The sequence below is a fragment of the Carassius auratus genome, unplaced genomic scaffold (genome assembly GCF_003368295.1).
Source record: "Carassius auratus strain Wakin unplaced genomic scaffold, ASM336829v1 scaf_tig00012979, whole genome shotgun sequence".
In the NCBI taxonomy this organism is placed as follows: Eukaryota; Metazoa; Chordata; class Actinopteri; order Cypriniformes; family Cyprinidae; genus Carassius; species Carassius auratus.
The window spans coordinates 1-25,502 of NW_020524353.1; the positions used below are offsets into that span (position 1 = coordinate 1).

The 25,502-nt window shown below is 38.3% G+C and overlaps 1 protein-coding gene and 1 long non-coding RNA gene across 2 annotated transcripts; both read right to left on the reverse strand.

The window, feature by feature from the left end:
• Positions 1 to 676: 676 nt before the first annotated feature.
• On the reverse strand, positions 677 to 19,430 carry LOC113073844 (spectrin alpha chain, non-erythrocytic 1-like). Its single transcript, XM_026246595.1, is given in 37 exon segments — positions 677 to 866; positions 1,101 to 1,263; positions 1,354 to 1,394; positions 1,396 to 1,458; positions 1,541 to 1,687; positions 1,773 to 1,970; positions 2,105 to 2,204; positions 2,496 to 2,677; positions 3,125 to 3,269; positions 3,396 to 3,487; positions 4,163 to 4,210; positions 4,477 to 4,512; positions 4,668 to 4,700; positions 5,907 to 6,011; positions 6,112 to 6,310; positions 6,664 to 6,723; positions 7,289 to 7,437; positions 7,532 to 7,666; positions 7,780 to 7,872; positions 8,072 to 8,289; positions 8,404 to 8,526; positions 8,618 to 8,861; positions 8,996 to 9,177; positions 9,313 to 9,517; positions 9,598 to 9,753; positions 9,889 to 9,966; positions 10,065 to 10,175; positions 10,293 to 10,430; positions 10,546 to 10,647; positions 10,832 to 10,967; positions 11,087 to 11,241; positions 11,403 to 11,547; positions 11,639 to 11,919; positions 12,031 to 12,171; positions 12,576 to 12,701; positions 13,115 to 13,354; positions 19,386 to 19,430. Coding segments are annotated over 37 exon segments (4,842 nt in total). The 5' UTR covers positions 19,416 to 19,430; the 3' UTR covers positions 677 to 824.
• Positions 19,431 to 24,006: 4,576 nt separating this feature from the next.
• On the reverse strand, positions 24,007 to 25,159 carry LOC113073847 (uncharacterized). Its single transcript, XR_003280554.1, has 3 exons — positions 24,690 to 25,159; positions 24,294 to 24,379; positions 24,007 to 24,098 (listed from the first exon to the last, which is right to left on the reverse strand). It is a non-coding gene; the product is annotated as an uncharacterized LOC113073847 (long non-coding RNA).
• Positions 25,160 to 25,502: the final 343 nt, after the last annotated feature.

A 25,502-nucleotide genomic window follows, 5' to 3' on the forward strand; every position in this document is an offset into this window, starting at 1 on the left:
ACCGGGCGTGCTAGTGCATGCCAGGGCCACTCGTGTTCCACTGTCAATTCCGGGGCTTGATCGTGCCTCGATAAATAAATAAATAAAAATATATTTCTGTGTGATTAATTTTGAGTCCTGATAAATGATCTATGATCAATGTTTCACGTATTCTATAGTAAAACATAGATGCTTTTGAATTTAAATATTTAACAAAGCATGCAAACAAATGGCTGCTTTTATGATGTTCGTTTTGTGATCGCGCTAGTTTCCAGTGACTTATTTCTTAGTTTTCTGATAACTTCTCTTTGTTGGTGAAATTATGAGGTTGCACAACTTGACCTTTATTGGCCCGTCACAAAACTAAAAACTTTTTTGCGATATTTATGATAAAATGTGATTTAAAAAGGCTGTTTACCATCACATATAGTATATGCGTTTATCAAATGTGTAATGTGTTCTGTTTCACATAGTAGTTCATAAAATGGTAGGCAGCATAAAGCATATAATTCTACTACACTATTCTGAACACAGCCAGAATTGTCTTTCGCATACTACTTTTTTGTTATAGTTTACTCTTAGTTCCACAACACTGTGAGAAGTTCAGCTTTCTGTGTGGAACAAATTTAAACCAAGACATCCCAACTTCAATGAAAACAACAAAATGGAGGCCACACCCAGAAATAAAAAAAATTAAATTATGCAACAATGGGGCGCAGGAAGGGGACAAACAACTGATGATGCTGTACAAAGCGACACATATAATAGACATACGGAACTCAAATACACATTTACAGACAAAACAATAAGACAATAAACAAGTGGAGAGAGCTTTTTGGGGTTAGTTAGCTCTGGCACACTACTGCACTTACCAGCAGCTTGGACAGCTAGAAACAGACAATGGGAACACAGACAGAATTTCAGTTTAATTTCCTATATAATAAAACACTTGGGGTTGAGGCGGGGATAATATGAGAAACACATTTTAATTTGCACCGGAATATATCAGGTATTAAATATATTTACAAGATTAAACTTAGGTGGGATATTCACCTTAATAGCATGTTTGAAAAAATATGCACTTATCTGTCCAGAGAGTGATACCTGAAATTTGATGTTACCTGGATATTGGTGGGGTCCTTGTAAGACTCGTCGGTCGCGGTTTGGAGTTTCTCACTGATCCATGCTTCGATCTCATCCACATCTCTGCTGAACTGCTGCAGAGTCTGGGACTCACCCAGCTTAGAGCGTTTCTCAATCATTTGAGCCTTGAGACGGCGCCACCTGGAGGTCAAAAGGACATACTGCTTTAACATAAATCACACATTTTGGACAGATTGACTCAGTGAGAGCAGTATCAAAATGAACCCCAACCTGTCTAAGACCTCATTACGGCGGTTAAAGATCTCGGGTTTGGGCATAGTGGTCAGCGCTAATAAGCTGGTCAGCAAAAGACTGCAGTGCTGCAATTTTCTCTTCCTGTGAGCACAGACAAATCAAATAATTCAAAATCAAATGAAGTTGAGCTTGACTGCATCATATCACAATGGCGCTTGCTGACCTGCACATTGATAGCCTTATCAAAGTCTTCATGTTTCTTGATGAGAGCCTCCACGCTGTCCAGGGAATCCCCCTTGTCATCGCTGGCCAAGAAGGCCTCGCGAGCTGCCATCCAGTTCTCAGCCTGCTCACAGTCACGGTTGAATAGCTGCGGGAGACAAAGAAAATAAGATATTTACCATCTTCAAGTGTCCAAGTTTTGTGTATAAATTGTAAACATGGTCCTTGCTAACCTGAAGCTCCAGGCACTGGTCCAGCATCATCCTGCGCTGGACCCAGGCCTTCTCCAGGTCAGCACGTTCCTGTTCAAGAGCCTCCAGCTTCTGTTGGATTTCAGGGCTGGCGTAGTGGCCACGGGCAAGCAGCTGCTGTCCAAATTGCTCAAATGCCTGGAACGTGCCTGCACGAGCATCAATCTCAGTGCGATGTTCCTACAGAATGTAAATATGTGAGCGTTTAACATATATTCATGGGATAAACAGGGTTTTGCTAAATATTAACAAAAGAAACTCATCTTATAAACAGCAACTGTAACAAAGTACATATCATAGGTGTTTTTAAGTACCTGATGTCTCTCCAACAGGGCTTCAGCTCCAGTGACGTCCTTGGCCATCTCATCTGAAGACACCAGCCCTCTGATTCCATTGATCCAAGACATGAGATCTCTGGGAGAGAGAAGCACAGATTTGTTTAGTCTGTTCATTATTACTGCTCTGATGTCATAAGGCCAGGACACACCAAGCTGGCTTCAAAGAACTAGAGGCGAGGAAAGCCAATTGGTGTTCTCATCTCGTGCAGACTGTCACTGACGTGAGAATGCCGAGAGCCGACGTGTGGAACACACCAAAAAAAGTAACCCCACAGATTATCACCAACGGCCTATACAGTTTCTCCAAGTTGTTTGTTTTGCATATTTTAAACTCTCTTTCCATCCCTCTCTTTTTCCTCTTCCTCACCTGTAGTCACTAAGGAAGCGCTGCAGGTCGTGAGAGTTGCCCAATTTTTCTTTGCGTTGGTCAGCACGACCCACCAGGCTGCTCCAGGCTGTGTTCAACTCGGTGCACTTCTCTTGGATGTCGTCCACAGCCTCAGGATGAGATTGAATCAGACGCTCTGCAGTCTCACCAAGAGAGTTCACCTGCCCCAGGGAGAAAATTATATATCATGACAACTCTAACAATAACTTGATATGACAGAATTAATGTTTTTGTTATTTGCGAACTAGATCTGATACAGCTGCTACACCAGTGCAAGCACGCTTGACATGCTGCTGCTGCAGCTTGAACACATAAATCTTGTAGCAGACTTAGACAGGTGGTGCTGGGGGAGGTGGTGGGTTGCTTGTTGCAGAACCAATTTGCAGCGTACACTGTACCAGACTATTTCAATGTTGAACAAGTAAGCTCATGGCTGCAGAATCAGCAGAGAATAATCAGCTTGTGCAGTGTAGTATATAATGTGATCAGTAGCAGCTTGCATCTAAAGAACCTATCAGACAGTGCCATATAGAGTTTCATGACTGAACTAGATATTTAGTTAATGTTCTGTTAGGAATGAACCACACCAATAATGGTTAACATTTTACCTTGTCTCCTAGAGCGGCCAGATCTCTCTCAAAGCCTTCGTGCTTACGCTGCAGAGCCTGCACGCTGGCGAGATCATGGCCGTAGTTATCAGTGTTCAGGGCTTGGTTCTTCTCTTCAATCCATTCCTTAGTCTCATCTGCATCCCTGTAAATCACACACTGAGCTAAATTCCTCTGCACTTCATGGGGCTCACATCATACAAATATAACATGAACAAAACAGGATGTATGACAAATAATTTTGATGTTAATCAGTGGCGTATATATGTACCTGTGGAACCTCTGCACCTCATGAGCACTACCCAGCATGTTGCTTCTGTCTTCAGCCAGCTGCTGTAAGGACCTCCAGCGGTTGTTCAGCTCCTACACACGAACATAAACCCATTAGCAGCTAATCAAAGGTCAGATTATAGGTCCAGTTAAAACAATGATTGGATCTGAGACAGCGGATTTGACTCCCTGAGGTTACGTCTTAAAATAAAATAAATTAACTGATGAGAAACAAAAAGTTGTTTCTCTGACATTCAGAAATATGAAATTTAACAGCCAACCCACTATCCAAAGCACCACATAAATGGCTCTATATCCTTTGCACCATATTTGCTCTTCATATCAGTAGCAAAAGTGACAGTATGGGTGAGTGGCATAAACAGAAAGGCTACAACATTAAAGTGCATAGGATGAGTGATGACAGTTAGCAAATATGGAAAACTTGGGTGGGTGCATTAGCCACAAACTGAAAAAGTAGCGTTAATGTATTCTAGAATGGTTGTTTTACCTCCACCAAAACATATGGTGTGAAGAAATAAAGGAGTTATTTCAAATAGTCAACAAAGACACATGAATGGAAACAAAGGGAGAAGGATGCAAATGCACAGTTGATGGTTCAGTAAAAGGACGTAGGGAACAAGAAACCATGGTAAGAGTACAAGACCACCATGATGAGTTAGTCCTCCAGGTACATGGGGCACAATGCAGGATTTAGCGGGATCGTTGAGAAAAGGTTTAAAGACTTAAACTAAGAACCTAGAATCTTACCTTAATAGTATTAAAGTTGGCAGTTGTTTGAACAGCCAAGCGAACAGACTACATTGAGTAAAAAATGTGTAAAAAAACAGAGAGAGGGCAGGAAAAACACACCAGTCAAGAAAGTGTCACAAAAGGAGTTACAAGAACCAGACTGTTCTTGTCTTTCTGTAACCACAGTATCCAAAATCCTCTGTGGATGACATACAGGCCAAACAAGACCCTACATAAAAACTAAACAAGCATCAATTTCAGTGACCCAAGATTAGAATAGATGATATAGATTACATTTAAAGAATTTCAAATTCAGCATTATGCTATATTACCTTCCATGGAGATGCACCTTTGGAATCTGGTTCATCCTGTGAAATATATACAATAAATAGAATAATTTTACATAATAATAATAATAATAATAATAATAATAATAATAATAAACACTGTATGATATTCATGTGTTTTTTTCATGCAGACAACACAACTGTTGTAGAGACAAGATGAATGGTACAATAATGACCTTGCCAGGAGCTGAGCCCAGCATCTCTAGTTGCTGAAGGCAGGATGAAGGGGTGATGTGAAGGAATGAAGGGTCACAAGGAGAAAAGGGAAAAATAAGTAAGATTACCAAATCTACAAAGCTCATGAATTCAGGTATATAAATAAGAGTACATAAAAACATAAACATAAAATCGATGAGTGGAATGACTCAAAATATAGAAACAATCATGATGTACACTACCATCAAAAAGTTTGAGCTTGGTTATAGTTTTTTTGTTTTAGAAAGAAGGCTAGTATGCTTACCAAAGCTACACTTACATGAACAAATATACAGTAAAAACATTAATATTGTTAAATATTACAAATTAAAATAACTGTTTTCATTTCCTTCAGAAATCATTCTAATATGCTGATTTGGTGCTCAAGAAATTCTTACTATTATCAGTGTTGTAAACAGTTAATTAGCCTAATATTTTTTTTTTGAAAACTGCAAATTTTTTAGGATTCTTTGATAAATAGAAAGTTCAAAAGAACAGTAATTATTTGAAATCGAAATCTTTCCTAACATTATAAATGTCTTTACAATCACTTTTGTTCAATTTAATGAACGGGAGCAAAGAAAAAAAAAAAACTTTTCAAAGGCAATATCCCATAATTCCTCAAATAAAAACTGGTAGTCAAATAAACGCTGGGCGTCTTATAGTGGCCGGGGGCGTGGTCAACATGGACAATTAAAGGCCGGTCTTAAACAAAGACTGGGGGAAAATTTGTGTGGATAATCAGCAGTCAGATAACGAACGTACACGCCCACTGCCGGAGCCGGAGCCGGTTCTCGTTCTCAAGTCAAGAACCGGTTGCATCGGTTTTTGGATCAACAGTACACTGAACCGAGAACTGTTTCTGTCAGACGCGTCTGGTTTGAGAACCGAGGAGCTGATGATACTGTGAGCATGCGTAATTCAACGTGAAGCAGTCTGACACACAGCGCGTCTTTTAAGGATTGATTCTGAACTGATTCTGTGCTAACGTTATGATCTCGGTCCTGGAATAATATTGCTTTTAATATAAAACTGTTCATATACGGATTATTTATCAAAAAGATGGAATTAGAAATAAAGGCATGTCTCTAATAAAAGCCTGCTTCAAATAAAAGCCTGTTACCTTCTGCAGTTCAGGTAAATAAAGGCCCCGGTTTTTATTTGAGGAATTACGGTATGTTTAATCAAATTCACTGTATTTAAAGTGTTTTTAGTCAAACCTGGGCCTGCACAACAGGAGCCTCTTCAGCCATAAGTCCTTCAGACTCCAGCTCAGATGCCACCTTGTTTATATCCCTCAGCCGAGACTCATTTGCTTTCAGATCCTAGTAAACAATAAAAAACAAGTTTAGAATCAGTGAACACGTATTAGTTAACATAAGTTTCCAGTGATAAATGAGTCATAAAGGTTTAGGAAAAACATACTTTCTGGAAGTCATCAAACTTCTTCTGCAGCACTTCCACTTGCTCCAGATCAGAGCCGACCTCCTCATTAGTAAGCGCTGACTCTTTCTCATTGATCCACTGCTGCAGCTCGTTCGCCTCACGGAAAAGCATGAACTTCTTGCAGCTCTTCTCCAGCATGTCCTTCCTCTTCTCTCCCAACTCTTGCAGTGTACCATACCTAAAGAGAGAGGTCAGAGCCTTTCAATGCTGTGACTGAAACATCTCCTTCTAGGAGAGGAAATGGGAAATGGAAACATGGAAAGGGTTTCACAGCTAATGGCAAGAAATCGGTAAAGCGACCGAAAATGCAGAGAGAAACATCTAGATACCAATTCTACAAAAAAAAAATAAAAATACTCTGAATGACAACATCCTCAGAAGACATGTAAAAATCTATTCCTTGATGGAATAGAAGAGGAAGAAGAATGAGACAATGATCTGATGGACAGACAGAATGACAGAAGACCTTAAGCATGAGAGAAAACAGCACAATAAAAGAGGGGAATGTGGATGAACACAGTTCCTACTCACAGTTCCTCCACCTGCTTCATGCGCACAGACACGCTGCACACCTCCTTGGTGACCACAGTCCTGCCACAGGGCAGGGCAAGAAGACACATGCAAGCATTTAAATTAAGATAGAAAAGAAAGGAAAAAAAGAGGAGTAATGAGGGGTCAGAAACACTATTAAGAGTTAGTTTTTATAAGATGCCTTATTTGAGCTGCAGGAAGAATAAAGATGCAAAGATCTTAAGAGGCTTTGTGATAAAAGGAAATGATTTTGTTAGAATGTAAGTTGCAAGGTTGAAAAAATTACAAATAAAATTTTCACATTCGGGCCATCAATCAATTAAAATTATGAATTAATATTTCTTCATATCTTTTGTGGAAACAGTGGTTCTATTTTTTCAGGAAACATTTTTCTTTGATGAACAAATGTTCAAAAGAACAGATGTGATTTTTTTTTGTAACATTATAAATGTATTTACGGTCACTTTCAATCAACTGAATGAATCCTTGCTGAATAGAAATAAAAAATTATTTTCCTTCTGACCTCAAACTTTTGAGAAATTGATAGCCCGAATGCATATTAAACAAAGTAGGAATTCTGCCCACAATCATTTGATTAGAAAACCAAAGGCAGAATGACTCTTACTGATTCTCAATCTGTTCCTGTCGCAGAGCAATGCTGCCCTGTTCGTTCAGCAGATTCTCACGAGAGGAAGATTGAGTCGGGTCCAACTTCTTCACGTACGCTGCGGGAACAAAGCCCTGCCTGTCGTTCACTTCCACTTTCCACCAGTCCTGAAACAAGATATATTTCTTTCATGAGTCCAAGCGTTCATCTGGATTCAAACTGGCATGCTAAGTGACACATGTAGTGTGCCCTATTAATCACCTTGTTGGTGCTGTTGAGCAGAGTCAGGATGTCGCCCTTCTTCATGGTGACCTCACGTGGACTCTTCTCCTGGTAATCGTACAAAGCAAGCACCAGCTCCTTGCCAGTCTCATCATCAGTGGGGGCCACTTGTTGCTGTTGATTTAAATCAGTGAAAAAGGAACACATTTTCATTGCCATAACATTGAACAGAAGATTACATGTTATATTACTTTGGGCAATGCAGAAGTGTTATTATGTGATCTTACTCTGCAGGCCTCAGCTTGTTCTTTTAAGGCCTGGATGCTGCTGCCATATGCACTCAGATCAGACATCAGTGCCTCGTGCTTCTTCAGCAGAGCCTGCAAATAATAACACTAACATGTTAGAGCCATCTAGTTACTTTTTATACAAAACTGCAATTTAAGATGCCACAAAAGTACTTTAAACATCTTATGATGTATGAAGGATGCACGGATGAAAAAATTAAACAAAAATTTCTAGCTCAAATATAAGTTTCTAACTTGTTTCATTCTAGATCCAGCCCTCCTCCTTGTTTACCTCTGCAGAATCTTCATCCTTGCCATAGTCAGTGCTTCCTACAATGGGCTCCTTCTCTCTCATCCAAGACTCAGCCTCATTGGCATCAGCAAAGTACTGCTGAGCCTGAAGGGAGTCCTCCAGATCCTGTCTACGCTGGGCAGCTTTTCCCTTCAGTCCATCCCAACGATTGTGCAGATCTTGCAATTTAGCTTTCACATCCTCCCCTGCAAAATGGCCTGGAAAGGGGAAAAATCTTTGAATAATAACTAAAAATGTTCTGAACCAATGCATAGTAGAAAGTCAGTCTCTTATGAAAGATTTAAATAGAATTAAGCTAGAATTAAATATACCCTCTTCAATCATGGCCTCCCCCTTCTGAGTAACAGCCTTGATTCGGGGTTCATGGCCAGAGATTTCAGCCTGAAGAGCCTGGTGTTTCTTCAGAAGGTTCTGGACTCCAATAAGGTCTTTTCCTGAAAGAGTATGAGAAAATAATTGTTTTAAGAATATAAATGTTTAATAGTAATTTCAGATTTAATGTCATGTAATTTAAACCACACAAACCCCTGTTTGTAGAGGAAGCAATGGGTTCCTTCTCTCGAATCCATGTCTCCTCATCTTCTACATCCCTGAAAAGTTGCTGAAGGCGCAGAGAGTCTGACAGCTTTTGTTTGCGGGCGGCCATGGGCTCCTTTAGACCCTCGTAGCGTGCCACCAGAGCCTCTTGCTTTTTGCGGATGTTATCAGCATCAAAATGTCCAGCCTCCTGGAACTGCCTGGCCTGAATAGTAATGCCATCAATGCGGTCCTGTAAAAAGGTGAGAAACAAACTGTTAGTTAAGATGAGGAAAGCTAACAAACCTGCCAATTGCACAGAATCATACAAGAAACAGTGTAAATATCCAATATCCTTTACTCTGGATATCATTAAGACATTGTTACCTGGTGGGCAGCCACATCAGCCTCCAGCAGAGCATGCTTCTTCTGAAGGTTCTGGACGCTGGTCAGATCTTTGCCAAAGTCATCTGAGGCTAGGTGTCCCTCCACCTCATAAAGCCACAGCTCGATGTCCTCTACATTACGATTGAACTGCTGCTGCTGGTTCGCTTCACGCAACTTAATCCCTGAAAGAGTAATTTATGTGATATAACTGAAAATCTGCCTTCGGTTTCATAATTACCATTAATAAATCAGACCGTTTTAACTGCTGTCTCTTCCTGTCAAATAGGTAGTACTATCATGCTGTGCCTTTTTTTCACCTTTGAGTTCAGTTGCCTCTAGAAGTTTCTTCCACTGAGAGCTGACTTCTTCCATTCGGGTGGACACCTCGCTGGAGGCGTAGTGTTTCCCATCAACCAGCTCCTGGCCTGACTTCTGCAGTGCATCAATGCGACTCTGATTAGCAGAAAGCTCAGCTTCGAAGGCTTGGTGCTTCTGCACCTTCCCCTGCAGGTTGGATGGGTCCTGAAAGAGAAGGAATAAAGGGTGAGAAAAGAAGGAAAAATAAACAAATGATTCCAAATGTGCAAAATAACTGAAAAAACCTTGTAGGCCTCATCAGTGGCGGTCTTCATTTTCTCATTGATCCAGCTTTTGAGCTCATCAGAGTCCCGAAAGAACTGCTGCAGATGGAAAGAGTCCTCCAGGGCTGCACGGCGAAACTGAGCGCGCTCGTGAAGAGCATTGCGTCTGCTCAGCAGCTGAAGTAGAAAAAAAAGGTGTTCAAGTCATAGTATTACCAGTGATACAGCACTTCTGTCAGCAATAAACTGAAGGGAGGAAAGTGCTTGCGAAGCTGCAGTGAAGGAAGTTTCAGGGTGCTCATCTCCACTTACTGCATCTCTGCGAGTGGCCACATCCTCCTTGGCGTAGTGATTATTCTGGATCAGTTTGGTGGCAAATTCATCCAGGGCCTGTATATTTCAGTGGAGAATTAAAAGGAAACTGAGTAAAATTTATAAAACTGATTATTTAAGCCTTGAATTTTACATCAGACTGTGTGATTTCTTACAGTGATCTTCTCTTCCTGGGCACTGAGGGATTTCTCAAAGTCTTCATGTTTCTTCAGAAGAGCTTCAACGCTATCCAGAGAGTCACCCAAATCTTCATTCAGCAGGAAAGCCTTTGAAAAAGACAGTTTGAAATGTCTAAAATTTTGCTCTCAGTTGTAAACAACATAAAAGTGTCCCACATTTAAGAGAAAGTCGTCACAATAAAAGAAGTCTAGATGAATTTTTACCTCTTGCTTGCTCATCCAGTTGTCGACCTGCTCAGTGTCTCTGTAAAAGAGCTGCAGGTCCATGCACTGCTCATACTGCTGCCTGCGTAGCTCCCACAGCTCCAGAAGAGACACTTTCTCTTCAGACAGGATGCCCAGCTACACCAACAAACACAAAATGAGGGTCATTCAGAAGATCACTTTAGAATTAAAAATGCATCAATGATGAGTTTAAAAATAGCCTACAAAAACACAGATCCAAGTTTAGACACACCTTTTCCTTGACTTCCTCAGAAGCATAATGTCCGGTGTTCAGCAGAGCCTGTCCAGCCTCATCGGTAGATTTGAAACTATCCTCATGAGCATCAATCTCACCCTGGTAAAACATAATGGGAATTATGGTCTTTCAGTGTCAAGCATCCTTGGTAGAGCAATAACATAAGTGCAATGCAAAACAGGCAAATCACAGTTTTGAAAGAAAGGTTAGAAATACTTTATTTACTATCCAAACATCATTTTCCCATGTTGCTTTACTTGTTTAGATTTTCAAAGTTCAATACCTTATGCTCTTGGTGGCGGTCAAGTAGGGCCTCAGCTCCGGCCACATCATTGGCCAACTCATCTGCGTTGATCAGAGCTTTCATCTCCGTCACCCAGCTGGTCAGGTCACGGAAATCTGCAGTGAAGCGCTGCAGCCTAGAAGCAAGACAACAACCATAAGATCACCAGGTAGCTCTGTGCAAACTTAACTTAAAATCTCATCAACCAATCAGTTTGAAGCAGTGATCAAAAGCAAAGGGTGTATCCTAACCTACCTGTAGGAGTCATTGAGCCGAGCATGTCTCTCAGCTGCCAGGGTACGGATCTGCTCCCAGTTGGTAATGAGTTCATCTCTTTTCAGGTGGATCTGAGTGGCATTCTGGGGGTGTGTCTGCTGCAGACGGTCCGCCTCACCACCAAGAGTGTTTACCTGAAGACAGAAGAAAATGACTTATGACTGTACAATGCTTGCACATTCTGTAGTAAATCTCTGCATTAAATTAAATGTACATAAATAAAATAATGAGAGAATAAATGTATAAATGTTATGGGCAGGTCTGTTTTGTGGGATATATATATAAAAAAACTGACCTTGTCCTCCAAGGCCGCCAAGTCTCTTTCCAGCCCCTCGTGCTTCCGGAGCAGGGCTTGAACACTGGCAAGGTCACGACCAAAATCATCAGATGCCATCAGCTGCTCCTTCTCCTTAATCCAGCTGATTGTCTCATCCACATCCCTGTAGGTCAGAACAGAACATTTTAATAACTAAAGTCAAACCAACAAATCTGTATATAAGTTAGTGATTGCAAATGTCTTGAATAACTCACCGGTTGAAACGCTGCACTTCAGCAGCTCCAAACAGCTTGCCCTGCCTCTGCTGAGCCAATCCCTTCAGCCTCTGCCAGGCAGAGTTCACCTCCTCCTGCTTCTTCAAGATGAGCTCGGCCTCGGGATGGTTCTCCTGGGTTAGTTTACCGGCTGCCTGGTTCACCTCATTCACACGCTCCTCGTGGGCTGCCAGGTCTGTCTGGAACTCTTCAAACTTCTTCTGCAGAACCTCCACATGCTCCAGGTCCTGGCCAAGCTCCTCTGAGGTGGCAATAGCTTCCTGCAATGAATTTATTGTCAGTGTGCCTTCAAATATATTAGGTGAAATATTTTTCAGCACTGACCAAACATTTATACAGTGCAATAAATGATGTCTAGTCTGATGTCTCACCTTGTCACTGATCCAGTCCAGGGCATCCTCACACTCACGGAGGTACTGCACCAATTTCTGGGCCTGCAGGAGACGCACTCCCTTCTCTTTAGTCTTCTGCAGCAGCAGGTCCCACAGACGGTGAAGTTCCTCTAGACGGGTCTGAATTTTAAGAGGTGACAAAGCCAGACAAATAGGATCAAAACAAACTCAAAACAAAACAAAAAAGTTTAAGGACAGCTCAGTTTTAGTCTAGAAATATATTTTTGCGGCAAAAGAAAGTCAGTTTGAATAGAAAGACTGAATAAGGTAGACCAAAAAAGAACACAGCACTCAGTTCCATCAAGAGACATGCACTGTAAAGAGAAGTAGAACAAATGAAAATAAACCTATTTCACCGCACTCAATACCTACTGGAATAAAAGCGCCATAATTGACACTTTTTACTATTGGTCGCTGAGTGGTCCGGTAAGGCGTGAAAGACTGATCCATATAAGATAAAGTTACATTTCACCTTTCTCCATTATGGAACTCTAGCATGTGGTATTGAAAATAAAGAGCCTTACTCGAATGGTTTCAGATGCAAAGTGGCTCTCAGATATCATGAGATTGCCGGTCTCGTCCAGTTTAATGATGGCTCCAGCATTAGCCTGCACCTCTGCCTCAAAGGCTTGATGTTTCTGGAGCTTTCCCTAAGACAAGGGGGGAAATGCTGTATTAGACAAATATAGTGGTAGAGACAAGATGCAGCATATGCAGATTTTTGTTTTTAAACATTGAATATTGTGAAATACATTTCTTTAGAGAAATTTGCCACTTTGTAAGGCCTGATTTGAACCAATTGCATAAATCTTTATTAATGTCTGCATAAATCACAACACAAACCTTGTGACCAAAGTCACTGCATGCAGGTGTTAATTTACTGTATTTAAGCTATTATAATCTGATGACCTTATAAAGTAGTTCACTGTTGATTACAGCAGACAGACCCTGTCAAGGAATTTACAGCTTAAAGGAAGAATCACTTCAAGAATAGAGGTGACAACACATTTTTCTCAGAGATCTCAGAAAGGGCATTTAGGGAACTTATTTTTTTCTCTCTCACTTGTAGGTTACTGGGGTCCTTGTAGTTCTCATCAGAGGCAATCTGTAGCTTCTCCTGGATCCATTTCTCTAGCTCATCTGCATCTCGACGGAAGAACTGGAACCGGTAAGAGTCTTCAAGTTTCTGTCTGCGTACAACGGACAGCTCCTTGAAACGACGGTAGCGATCCAGAACCTGCTGTCGGCGTTCCTGGATGTCGTCGGCTGACTCCAGAACTTTAACTCCACTGATATCCATTTTCTAAAAGAGTGAAAAGATCAATAATAAATCTCCAAATGTAATAGTTCTTCCACATCAACTTGGGCTTTGAAAGCAAACGCAAAAATGTAAATACATTTTTGAAGACCCTTAGCGTGGCCTTCTGATCAGAATGGAACAGCAATACAGCAGAGTACAGCAATAGTGTTTTTTTTCAAAGGAAACAATGGGAAATTCCAGGTAATAGCAAAAAAGGATTTAAAGAATTTTCAATGTTTAAATTAAAACAATATTGTACTGACGCAAATAAGATAAAATAAATAATAATAAAATGACACCATCAAATCTGTATGGAACAAACAATCACTTAAGGGAGGAACCTAAAACCAGGCAGACATTTTATGAGTTAAAAGACACAACTCTCCCCAGCAATGGCCAACAGCAGAGCACATGGTGGCCCCTGTGCAAATTCCTAACTCTTCTGAGCAAACCGGCACAAAGAGAGTGCTGCCATCAGCCCCCTGCTGACTGAACACAACCCCCACCAATCCAAAGCTACATCCATCCCAATCCACTAAATCTGTCCCATACTGTTAGCAGGGAGGGGGATGTGTGATTTCAGCTGTATTTGAGGGTGGAGGGGACAATGTTATGGTTGTTTCCAGAATGACTGAACCAGTGAAAGAAGGGTCACACCCAGGTTACAGCTAGGGCCGGGCAAAAAAATCAATGTGATTTTCATCTGTATCTCATCAGTAAACCCACTCTTGAGATAAGTGATAAGTATCTCCTGGACATGCATTCAGATTAGAGTCTGCTAGCGAAGTGGCAACAATTTCCCCTCCGTGCTCTGATCACGTAATAATCACTCCGTTTCCCAGTAAATGTAAATGCCGCTCTAGGAGCCTTAGTTCACTGACAAGCTACTGAAAACTGCTTTCAAAATCGTTGGAGATTCATTGGCGATTAATCACAGGAGTGGCAAAACTAACGAGATGCGCATGAAAATCACATTTCGATTTTTTGCCCAACCCTAGGTTACAATGAATAGGGCCTTTCAGGGCGAGAACCTTTTCATATTACCAGAACTAATTGTGTAACTACTCACTTTTGGTGTTTTCGCACCACCGAAACTGGGTACAATTATAGTACCGGACTGCCTTTTGAGAACCAAATTAGATCCTACTCTGGAGCAGGGTCTAACCAGCTCAACTGGTACTAACCGTGACATAAGTATACACTAGGGTTGTAACGGTATGAGATTTTCATGGTATGATAATCATCTCAGAAAATATCACGGTTATATGATTTCATGGTATACAGTATTAAACAATCACAACGGTTTTTTTTTTTTTTTTTGGTTGAACAAATGTTTGAAAGCATGTGTTTATTCAAATTTCATTAATCAAAAACAACAAAATGTAATTACTGACTACTTCTTAGTTTAATAACTTCTATTTATCATTAATTACTTATACAAATTCACAAATTCTGGTTTGACTTAATTTTCTGGATTCTGTACTTTTTAATACAAATATACTATCAAAAATGATGGTAATGAAAATGCATAAAGATTTTATTTGGTTAATCATTTTAAACTTATGTTTTTGCAAAGGGTTGCACAACAGAGATTTACTAAAATAAAATAAGTGGAACAAAAAAACATGTTCCTTAAAAATATGTCATAATGTATTTGTTATTGACCATGATTTTCTCAAATAAAATGATGAAATTATTATAAATTGTTCTCTCAGTGAGGCTCTCATTGTTTGTGTACACGTCCTCAGATAGTGAGACAGCAGGCACTGTTAAACAAGGCACTATAAGCCACGCCAGTGCATACTTGATTGTGTAGTACAAGTCACAACGTCGCTCATTCACAGAGAGACATGCAAAACAAACAGATTAGCCTATTTATTTATATCGCAGTGCTTTTGTCATTATTTTACAGGTTAGAGATAGAGATTACATATAATGGCCTCTGTCTCTGATGTTGTCTCCATTGTATGTGTGGCTGTTATTTTCTCCCAATACCATAGATAAGCAAATGTACACGGTATGATAATTGCACGTTTATATCATGGTATATCGACATACCGGTATATCGTTACAACCCTAGTATACACTGATTGGCCAGACATGTTCAAAAATGCCTTCACTTGCCATCATTAAAAAGCTTTCGTTATAAAATTCAATTCATGTATATTTCTCTGTGTTTATTTAAAAATCGCATTTCTGTGTGACTGCATGTGGATTTTGTCTGACAATTACATGCTAAGATCATTCATGGGCCTTGTACGCCATTTGCTGAAGTGAATCCATATAGGATGCATTTGGAAAGGGTTCAGGATAATCCCAAGGTCCGGAAGACTAACAAAACAGCACTTTTAACAACATGAAGAGTGGCCAGAATAAGGAGTAGTCTGCATATAATGCACTCACTGTAATCAATACAGCCTTTTGTTATGCTGGCCAGAACTGCCATCTTTCCACTATAACCCCCCATGTAGATAGAAGAAATAAGCTAAATAAAGGGGAAAATGGTGGAACGGGAGGAAAGAGAAGATGACGATCATAATGCTAAATATAAAAGAGACAGAAATGGCAATATCTTATGAAGTCTCGAGAAGAAGTTTGATAATTAACTGCAGGAGATCAGCCCTATTTACAAAACATCTGCTTGATATAATAACCGAAAGATGGAAAAGAAAAAGCAGATAAGGGATTGATTAGCTAATGGCTGATCCATTAGTGAGGTCTTTGCTTAATCATAACTTCTTAAAATGCATAAAACACATCCAGATGAGAAATGGTATGATTGATAATTGATGATCTAATGCACAGCTTGTTCTCTACTGTGAATATGTCCTGTTTTTGTCCAGATCAGCTGGACGCATGCCGCCCTTCCCCCAATCCTGCCTCTTCCAAAAATATCCTGTCTCAATGTCCACTTAGATTAGACAAGAGCGACCAGACGACCAGATCACCATTGTTTTAGTCTGACAGCTCTGTGAAGATAGATGTCATGACCACGGATCTCCACTGTTAAATTAAGCCGGTAAATGTGTGTTGGAAAAAACGCAATAGGCCACACCCATGCACAGATAAAAGTCAGCATATGACAACCCAAGATGAGTCTTTAATAAACATGAATTCTCAGCATATAGGTTGTGATGCATTTTCAAAATGCTTAAGCATGAAATAAGAGAGTTGCATATTAAAATGACCCCCAATAATGTAATAAAACTCACCAGAATATAAAGCTACGTGTTCATAAGAGACACACTGCAGTCCAGCTGTAGGAACAGATAGCACCTCTAAATGCGACTGCACACTAGTGATAACACAATCTCACACGTTCTTCTCTCTCCCCGTTTCTCTCTAACATTTGTCTTAGTCTGTTGCTTCTGAATCCAAATGAACACAGCAGTCCAGCTCTTTCCCACTTGCTCATTCACTGAGCAAAGCTCTTCAGTAACTGCCTCTCACATTCCCAACACACGATGACGCAACTGAAGTTGCAGACCAACCTCTCGCCCTGCTGCAATACAGTCGCCATTTATGATTTATGAATAGGCAACCATTACAAGAGTTTTGCTGAAAACCATTTTATGTTCTTGTGGTTTGTGTGTAAAACAAATAAACACACAAACAAACAAAAAAACACTCTGTAAAACCAACTATCTTTGTTATAGTAAAACTATAACCACTGTGGCCAAAACCACAAATGGAAGAAGGAGAAGTCAATTGAATAATAAAAATAATAATAATAAACCAATAAAATTATTAAATAATGAACAATTAAAAGTCTGGGGTTAGTTAATTGTTTTAAAATATATCAACATTTTTATTTTGCATGGATGCATTTACTTGATCAAAAGTGACCGTTCTTTTTGTCAAGACATTTCTTTTTACAAAAATAATAACTAGAAAATATTACTTGAGCAGAATTTTATTTCATTAAATCCCTAACCAATTGTTTGCAGCCTACAAGAATCCATTTTAGGTTTTAGGATAGTCCCACTCCAACTAGACAATCAGGATTCTCTAATAGCGTCAAGGCTCCTATTCCCAGTCCGTCCTGAAAATAAGGCCATCCTGATAGACATTCTTAAGTTTCCCTTTGCAGAAAAGCTGGGATATTAATAACCACAAAGCTGAAGGTGACACATATTTTCAAAGCAGTACTCGGAAGACGGTGACAACTGAGTGACACAGAGCCTTTAACCAGGCAAAACTAGAACATGAAAAGTGAGTCAATCATGAAGTTACATTGCGAAGATGACTACATTCTTATGAGATCACGAGGTGACATGAAGAATGAAGTGGTGCAATAAGACTTTTTCCAAAGCATTCATTTTTCATAACATGGATTCCATACTCTAAACATGAGTGTTCAGCACGAGTGAAGTACTTATTAAATGCACTCCCACTCTCAAGCTGAAAATACTAAGAACTCGGTGAGGTCACATTGAAAGCCTGGAAGTTTCCATGGTAACACATCTGTATCCGAGAGGCACTGACGTCTGAATTGGAGGATGCAAGCCTAAGGAATTTAGAGGAAATGGGTGGGCTGTCTCTAAAGATTTACCTTGGCTAATAGTAGATTTTGGATGAGACCAAAATCTGATAGAGATACAGATAAATGCGCCTATATTATTAAAGCCCTTACATTTAAAGAATTGGCAAAAATGAAAATTTGCTGAAAATGTATTCACCATCAGGCAATCCAAAATGTAGACAAGTTTGTCTTTATTGGAACAGATTTAGCATTAAATCACTTTCTGACCAACAGGTCCTCTGCAGTGAATGGGTGCCATCAAAATGAGAGTTCAAACAGCTGATAAAAAAACATCATAATAATCCACAAATAATAAACACGACTGCAGTCCATCAATTAACATCTTGTGAAGTGAACAGCTGTCTGTTTGTAAGAAATTAATTTCTTATATTTGAACTGTAACCACAGCTTCTGTGGAAATGACAAGTCCATAATCCACAATAATGCTTCCTCCAGTGAAAAATCCCAAAATCCCACTAATATATTTGTTTAAAACAGTTTTGGACTGTTTTCACTCATAAACAGTGCTTGCTCTGTACATATTTATAGACGGAGGACTCACATTTTACCTGGATGCAGTGGTTTGAAGTAAAAAAAAAAAAAACATCTTAATGATGAATTTTTATACAAACATGCAGCTTTTAGCTTAACAAGGCTATTGTGATAATTTTATCAGTTGTTTGGACTCTCATTATGAAGGCACCCATTCACATGGTGAGCAAGGGATGTAATGCTGAATTTCTTCAAATATGTTCTGATGAAGAAACAAACTCATCTACATCTTGAATGACTGGAAGGTAAGTACATTTTCATGTTTGAGTTGACTAAGACTTTAAAGCATATCATATCTTGGTAATGACTACTCTACTGATTAAGAGTTAAATGAACCCATACAATATTAATGATTACAGTGAGCTGCAGGAAAAAAAGGTTCTCACATCACAGCTGCCAGGGATCAAAACATCACATGTAGTCTGACTTTATGAGAAGAATTAATCCATGGCAACTAGGCTACATCATGCAGAATACACCCACACAAACCATGCAACAAACACACAAAACCTGAAATAAACTAGCATCTAGCAATTTCCATGCATCATATATTAAAAAAAGCATACACAGACAAAAATTCATAATATCCTGTTGTCCTCATGTCACATATCCTATCACTTACGTTCAGCTCAGGTATATGCAATAATGTTTCTTGAGATCATGATGAGTGCATGAGTACGCAGAAAACAAAACCTCTCTCTGACTGCATTTGTCTAACCATCTCCTCTCCCTGTCGCTGCAGTGCAGACAAAAGCATCAGCACTGCAGTGACGGGCCTGTATGGGGCAACAGCCATGGTAAAGCCCAGCCCATGCATCTCTCTTTTCAAGAGAAAAAGGAGAAAAACACTTCACACAGAGGTTTCTTCCTACATAGACAATGCGAACACTTTCAGTTTATTTTCTCATTGCTACTACACAGCAAACCAGGGCAGAGACACACATAACTCACATATTTTACCTTCAGTTTGGGTTTAAGAAACTTGGACATGGTAACAGGTGTCTCTTCGGTGGCTACAAGGCGTAATGTAAAACAACGTTATTGGTTAAAACATTGAGACCAGTTAATAAAAATAGAATTGGGACAAATGCGCATAAACTAGGGCTGCAAGATTAACAGTATTTCAAATACTACTCCTATTGAGAGGAGCAGAAATGAGTTCTGCTCCTCTCAATACAATATTTTTACAAGATTATCAGTTCAACTGTTATCATGCAGCCCTAGCGTTTAATACAACCAAGGCCTGGCTAATTTAAGGCATTTTTGATCCAAGGTAGAGCATGCAGTATCATATCAGCTTATACATTGTAATAACACAACACAGACCACAGGAAAGAGACCATCAATCCCTCAACACCTTTTTGATATAATCGCCACTGGCAGGTACATTTTTTAGTTTAATTGCCAGACTGATATAATATTTTACACACACACACACATACACACACATACATGCTTGGCAGATGCGAATGCAGAAAAAGGGTGTACCTTAGAGCCTGTTAAATAAAGTAAACCACTTCAGGTTTATGTTTCACCAGGATGCAATGTGAAACCAGAGCAAACAATGGCACAACACACAGCATTTGGCCTTTTTTCTTTGAGCCTCACAAGGCATCATCCTAATGCAACAGTGACAGGCATCAGAATAATATCTGTGTCATTATGGAAACAGAGCTGCTATTAATTCAATAATCAATAATTCAATAGTTCAAAAAGTTTTTTCCAGTGACACCCTAATGACCTCCACAAATCATCTACTCGTCAAAAATAAATAGAATTTAGAATCAGGATTGGTGCAACAGCTTGAACCAAGAAGAATTCTAATATAGGTTTAAACAACTACTTGCCTTTTTTTTTTTTTTTTTTGCGAAACTAAACAAAATTACAGGACCCTGACACTTGGGAGGGGTCAACTGAAATAGTTACACAGCTGCACAAAGGCAACATGTCTCAAAGGAAACCCCCACCCACCCTTACAAAGACCCTGCATGTTATGAGTTATGAGTTATGAGACAGTAGACCACACCCTTTGAAAGATTCTCAACAATTTCAGCATGCATGCCGTCAGCTTATGAGGAAACAGGATGAAGAGAGCAATGAACATCAATGTATTTTTTCTGAAACACACTAGACTGTCTATGCTGTTATACAGAGACCAACAAAAGTGTTGAATTCCAGATTCTGATACGACAGGTTATGCAAGGTTATTTCATAATGTGCAATTGCACAGAGGCACCAGATCTGAAAATAGGCCTCTTGTGCTGATTAAGGGCAACTAAAAACGTTACTGGAAAAGTCATATTATTAGAGACTGGCCGATATAGCTTTTATGTCTGATACAGATTAGTTTCTGCGTCTGAATTTAAGTAACAATTACACCATTTAAAAAAATGACTACTGGTGTTATGCTATTCAAGTTATACAAAATTATTTTGCAATCTAAATGGTTGCACATTTATAAGCATCTTTGGTGCCAATTAGTAATAATTATTCATGGACTAAATTTACTAACTTATTGTATTTGATTTAGCAATTCATTTATTTTCCTATGATGACATTTATTTATTTATTTTTTGCAGGTTTGGTCCTTCATATATTATCAGCAAATCTAATTTTAATATCAATAAAAAAATGTTTTGGATCTAACCAATTATCTGTCTGCCTCTACATATTATAATGAATAAGGGGACCAGTATTGCAGTTTATAAGCAATGCATGTTAATGTCTCCAAAAAAATTTCAGGAGCTCAGCAGGGTCATTGGCATGTAAGCAGTTGGCGTGCATATTAAGTCACTGCTTTATCCAAGTCTATGGGTTCAAAATGCATTGGTGCAAATCATGGTCAAACAATAGTTTCAAACACTTTGCATAAACCAGAAAACAACAGAGTACAGAATATAATTTGTGACAACATAACACATACTATCCATTTATTTCCCTGTTATATCCATCCACATGGTTTAGCCAGTCCAAATGAATTATTGATAAAATAATTATGACCTGCCTTCAAAGAGTTTATACAGTTTATTTTAATAACAGTCTAAACACTGTTATTACCAGAGGTTTTCCAGCATTCATACATTTTAAGGGATAAACCATTATCTAACCAAAACTCAAATCTATGTTTATGCATGTTTATAATAAGCACTTTACATTTAAAAAGACCATAATGAAACAATAAAGCCAAGCAACCAGGGCTCATTTGAGGGCAAATTGTTATGATAAGGCCGAGAGAGAAACAAGCGCTGGGCGGATCCTCTACAGTCTGAATATATAGATCAATAAATTCACATTAAGCCAATGAAAATACACAAATTGTGTATCGACAGAACAAGGTAACGTTACATGGTTGAAACGAATGTCTTTGTTTGGAAGAACATTTGGAATTAGATTAGGTTGCTGGTTTATCTGCAAGTAGAGATGCATTCCATGTAAACCTAAATCAATATAATTCAGCTAGGCTTTTATTTAATCATTTAATCAAATGTCCCTATGCAGTCACATAGACTTAAATGAATCTTACTATCCTGTATCCGCGCATGTCTAATTTATAATCTAACGCTAGCCGGGAATATGCGTTAGGTTAGCTCCGCAGCTAACGACTCCATTGGACAGGGCAATGAAAACCTTGTCTGAAAAACGTATTTAATTCATAATAATGACACAACAATGTAATAATAGTACATTTATAGTACAATGAGAGATACGTTCTGTTCTGTATATCATTAAACCGATTCAAACGGCCGTTGAAACGCCCAGGACGGCCCTAAGCAGAGCTAACGCGACAAAAACACAAGCATACCTTTAGTTTTGGACTAAAACGCCCGGGAAATGTGTTCTCTACGAAAAAGTGCACATCTGTAAAACTTAAATAGTGCATAATAGCTTACCTTGTCGAAGTATTTGCTGTTTTTCTGGGTCTGGGTGGCAACGGGTGGCGACCTCAACGAATGAAATAGCAGCGTAGCGCGCGAGCGACCGAATGGAACGAGCTGCGCGAGATGCACTGCAGCAACTAGCCGAGCGCCGACGGAAAATGCCGAAGAGGTCTAGTGATCCCCATAGTGATTTTGTCTTTGAGTGTTTTTAAAATTCTGTGTTTTAGACAAAACACGATGAATATATGTTATATATTTATTTATTTATTCAGATTTCTGTATATAACGTAAATATATGATTTTGCAATTTGCTGCTGAAAGTAAATTTAGCATTTTTTTTATCAGTTTAATTTGGTGAATTTTTTGACTGTGATGAATATAAGTAATTATGTTTCTTTTAAATTCCTGGCAGTACTCCTGGTCTGGAAAACACTGCCATAATAAATCTGCCTGGCAGGATTTCTGCTGTATCACAGTGTCCTGGCACATCCAGATCCAGATGAAATTTGCAAGAAGGCCTATAAATAAAACAAGACAATAATAAAAAAAAGACCAACTGAAGCAGTTTCTGAGTCAAACCCCTTATATGTGCATGCAGAAGTGAGGGCAGATATAATCTGACTGACATTTTCTTTCCTGACTAAAGCACAATGTTCAGATAGAACCACATGGAAGAGAGTATTAAAGCATTTTTTTTTTTGTAAATATAATAATCTTCAAGTAGAGAAACATAAATATCATAAAGAGAGAGCAGAGTGCTTTTGGTTGTAAACGGAAATAATAATGAAAAGCAATAAATAGAACGCTCCCCTAATGAAGCATTGTTATTATATATTAGCCAAGAGGTTTTAATTATTAATGTATTATATATATATATATATATATATATATATATATATATATATATATATATATATATATATATATATATATATATATATATATATACACACACACACACACACACACATATATATACATAAATGTGTGTGTGAGAGAGAGCAAAATAATTATACTGTTATAATTTGGGGTCAGCAAGATTTATTTATGAAATTAACACATTTAATTTATTCAGCTTTGACATCACAGGAATATATTACATCTTATACTATATTAAAATAGAAAACATTTTCTTAGTTTTAACGATAGTTCAAACTATTTTTTTTTTACTGAAGTTTTGATCAAATAAATGTAGCCTTGACTTTTATTAGAGACAAAACCATTAAGAAAAATTTACAGACCCCATATTACACTATAGTGTATGTGTTTCTAATTGCTGAATCAATTTTTCCAGGTATATAATTCTCTATTTTCGTTGAAAGAAAAGAATGACAATAAAAATGACAAAAAAAATTCTCATCTCATTTTTCAGAGAGTTGACCTCTGTCACCAGGCTGTCGATCTTCCTCTCGTACTGATTGATGAGTCCATGCAGTGCCTCTTCTTCATCAGGGACGAGATCTTCTATTCGGAGAGGAGACTGGGAGCGTTCTGGTTCCTGTGGAGGTGTTATCTCCAGACGATGAGATGGACCCTAAAATATACATAAACATCATGATCTGAAATACACAATACTGATTACTTCTACAAAGGACTGCATAGTGTGTATTATTTTTACATGAAATATGTACAAACACAAATGGGAATATTGTAATATTGCTAATTTGTAATATTGTAATATTTGACTGACCTCCCACTTAAATGGGGTCTCTCGTGTTGAGACTTTGCCATGTGGGATACGTGGGACCCTTGTCTTCACATTAACAGTAGGATGCAAGCTACTTTTTGTTTTAACCTGGATCATAAAAGACATCCATTGTGTGATATGGATCTAATGGACCTTTGGAATATTTTAAACAGCATTAAGAGAACTGAAACTGCACACCTCTGTAGACATTTCTTTATTATTTTGTAATAATCATTGTAAATATATATGCAAGGTTATTTTGAGCATGGGTGTCTATGCACTGACTGCAAGCTGGTGTTATACCTGGACTGTTTTGATAGGGCTGCATTTTGTGCTCTTCTTCACATGACATGTAGAGGTGGGGAAGAAGAGTTTGTTGTTGATTTTCTCTGCATAAGAAAGATAAATATCAATAAATGTGCCTATGTAAATTCATTTTCCCAAACTGTCCAGATTGTAAATTGTTCAACTCACTGCACAATTAATATACACAATCTACATCAGTGATATAAATAAGTAGGTTGAATTCTATATTTATACTCTTAAAAATGACATGTCTGATGATCAAACAAATGTAAAATAACAAAATAAATTAAAAAAAGGTACATAAACACATTTTTAAATTAATGTATACCACCTCATTTATTTTTGTATTTTATGATAACATTAAAATTCATACAGTCAGAACTTCACACTAACCACTCGAGTAAGGTACCAGTCTTTGTTTGTGGATCAGGGAACACATGTCTGAAGTATCATTTTACTGGTCACACATCCTCAGGTCAAGTTTCAGAAGACAGTACTCAAAGAGGTGAACCGAGACCACCACAACATACCCTCTTATAATCATGAATGACATCTGGCTTATATAAAGGTGACAACCAATTGAATATATGCAAGTTTATTCAATATGTCCACCATTACATCATCAATGGATTCAGAAGTGAATGGAGGCAAAATATGACACTGAGCTAGAAGTTAACAGGCAATTAACCTGCAAAGGAAGCAAAAACTATCTTTAACGGTACATTAAAACAAAGACGGCGAAAAATGAATTAAACAGATTAAAAAGGAATCGGTGCGAGTTCGTGATTGGAGGGAATCGCAGGTACTATATCAGTGGTTAGACGAGAAACTTCAAACAAGTTGCGATGCTCTCTATTATTTTATTACAGAGTCTGTTGCACAAACGTGAAGAAGCCTAACAACTGAGTTAGCTTTCAAAATAAAAGCGTTTCAACAAAATTCCTATATGCGAATAAATAATAAAATCAAACATTGTAAATAAATATATGTAAAATTTTTATAGTCACATTAAAGAAATGTATTATGTTTATGTTTAAACCAATTAATTGTAAAATAAAATGTATAAGTATATATCATTAAAACGTATCGAAATATTCATAAAATATTTATTTATTTTGTTATTTTTCTTGTTATTATTATTGTTGTTTTTGTACTTTTAAATTTTTTGACTATATTTTTTCACAGTATACATAAATCTATGTTTGC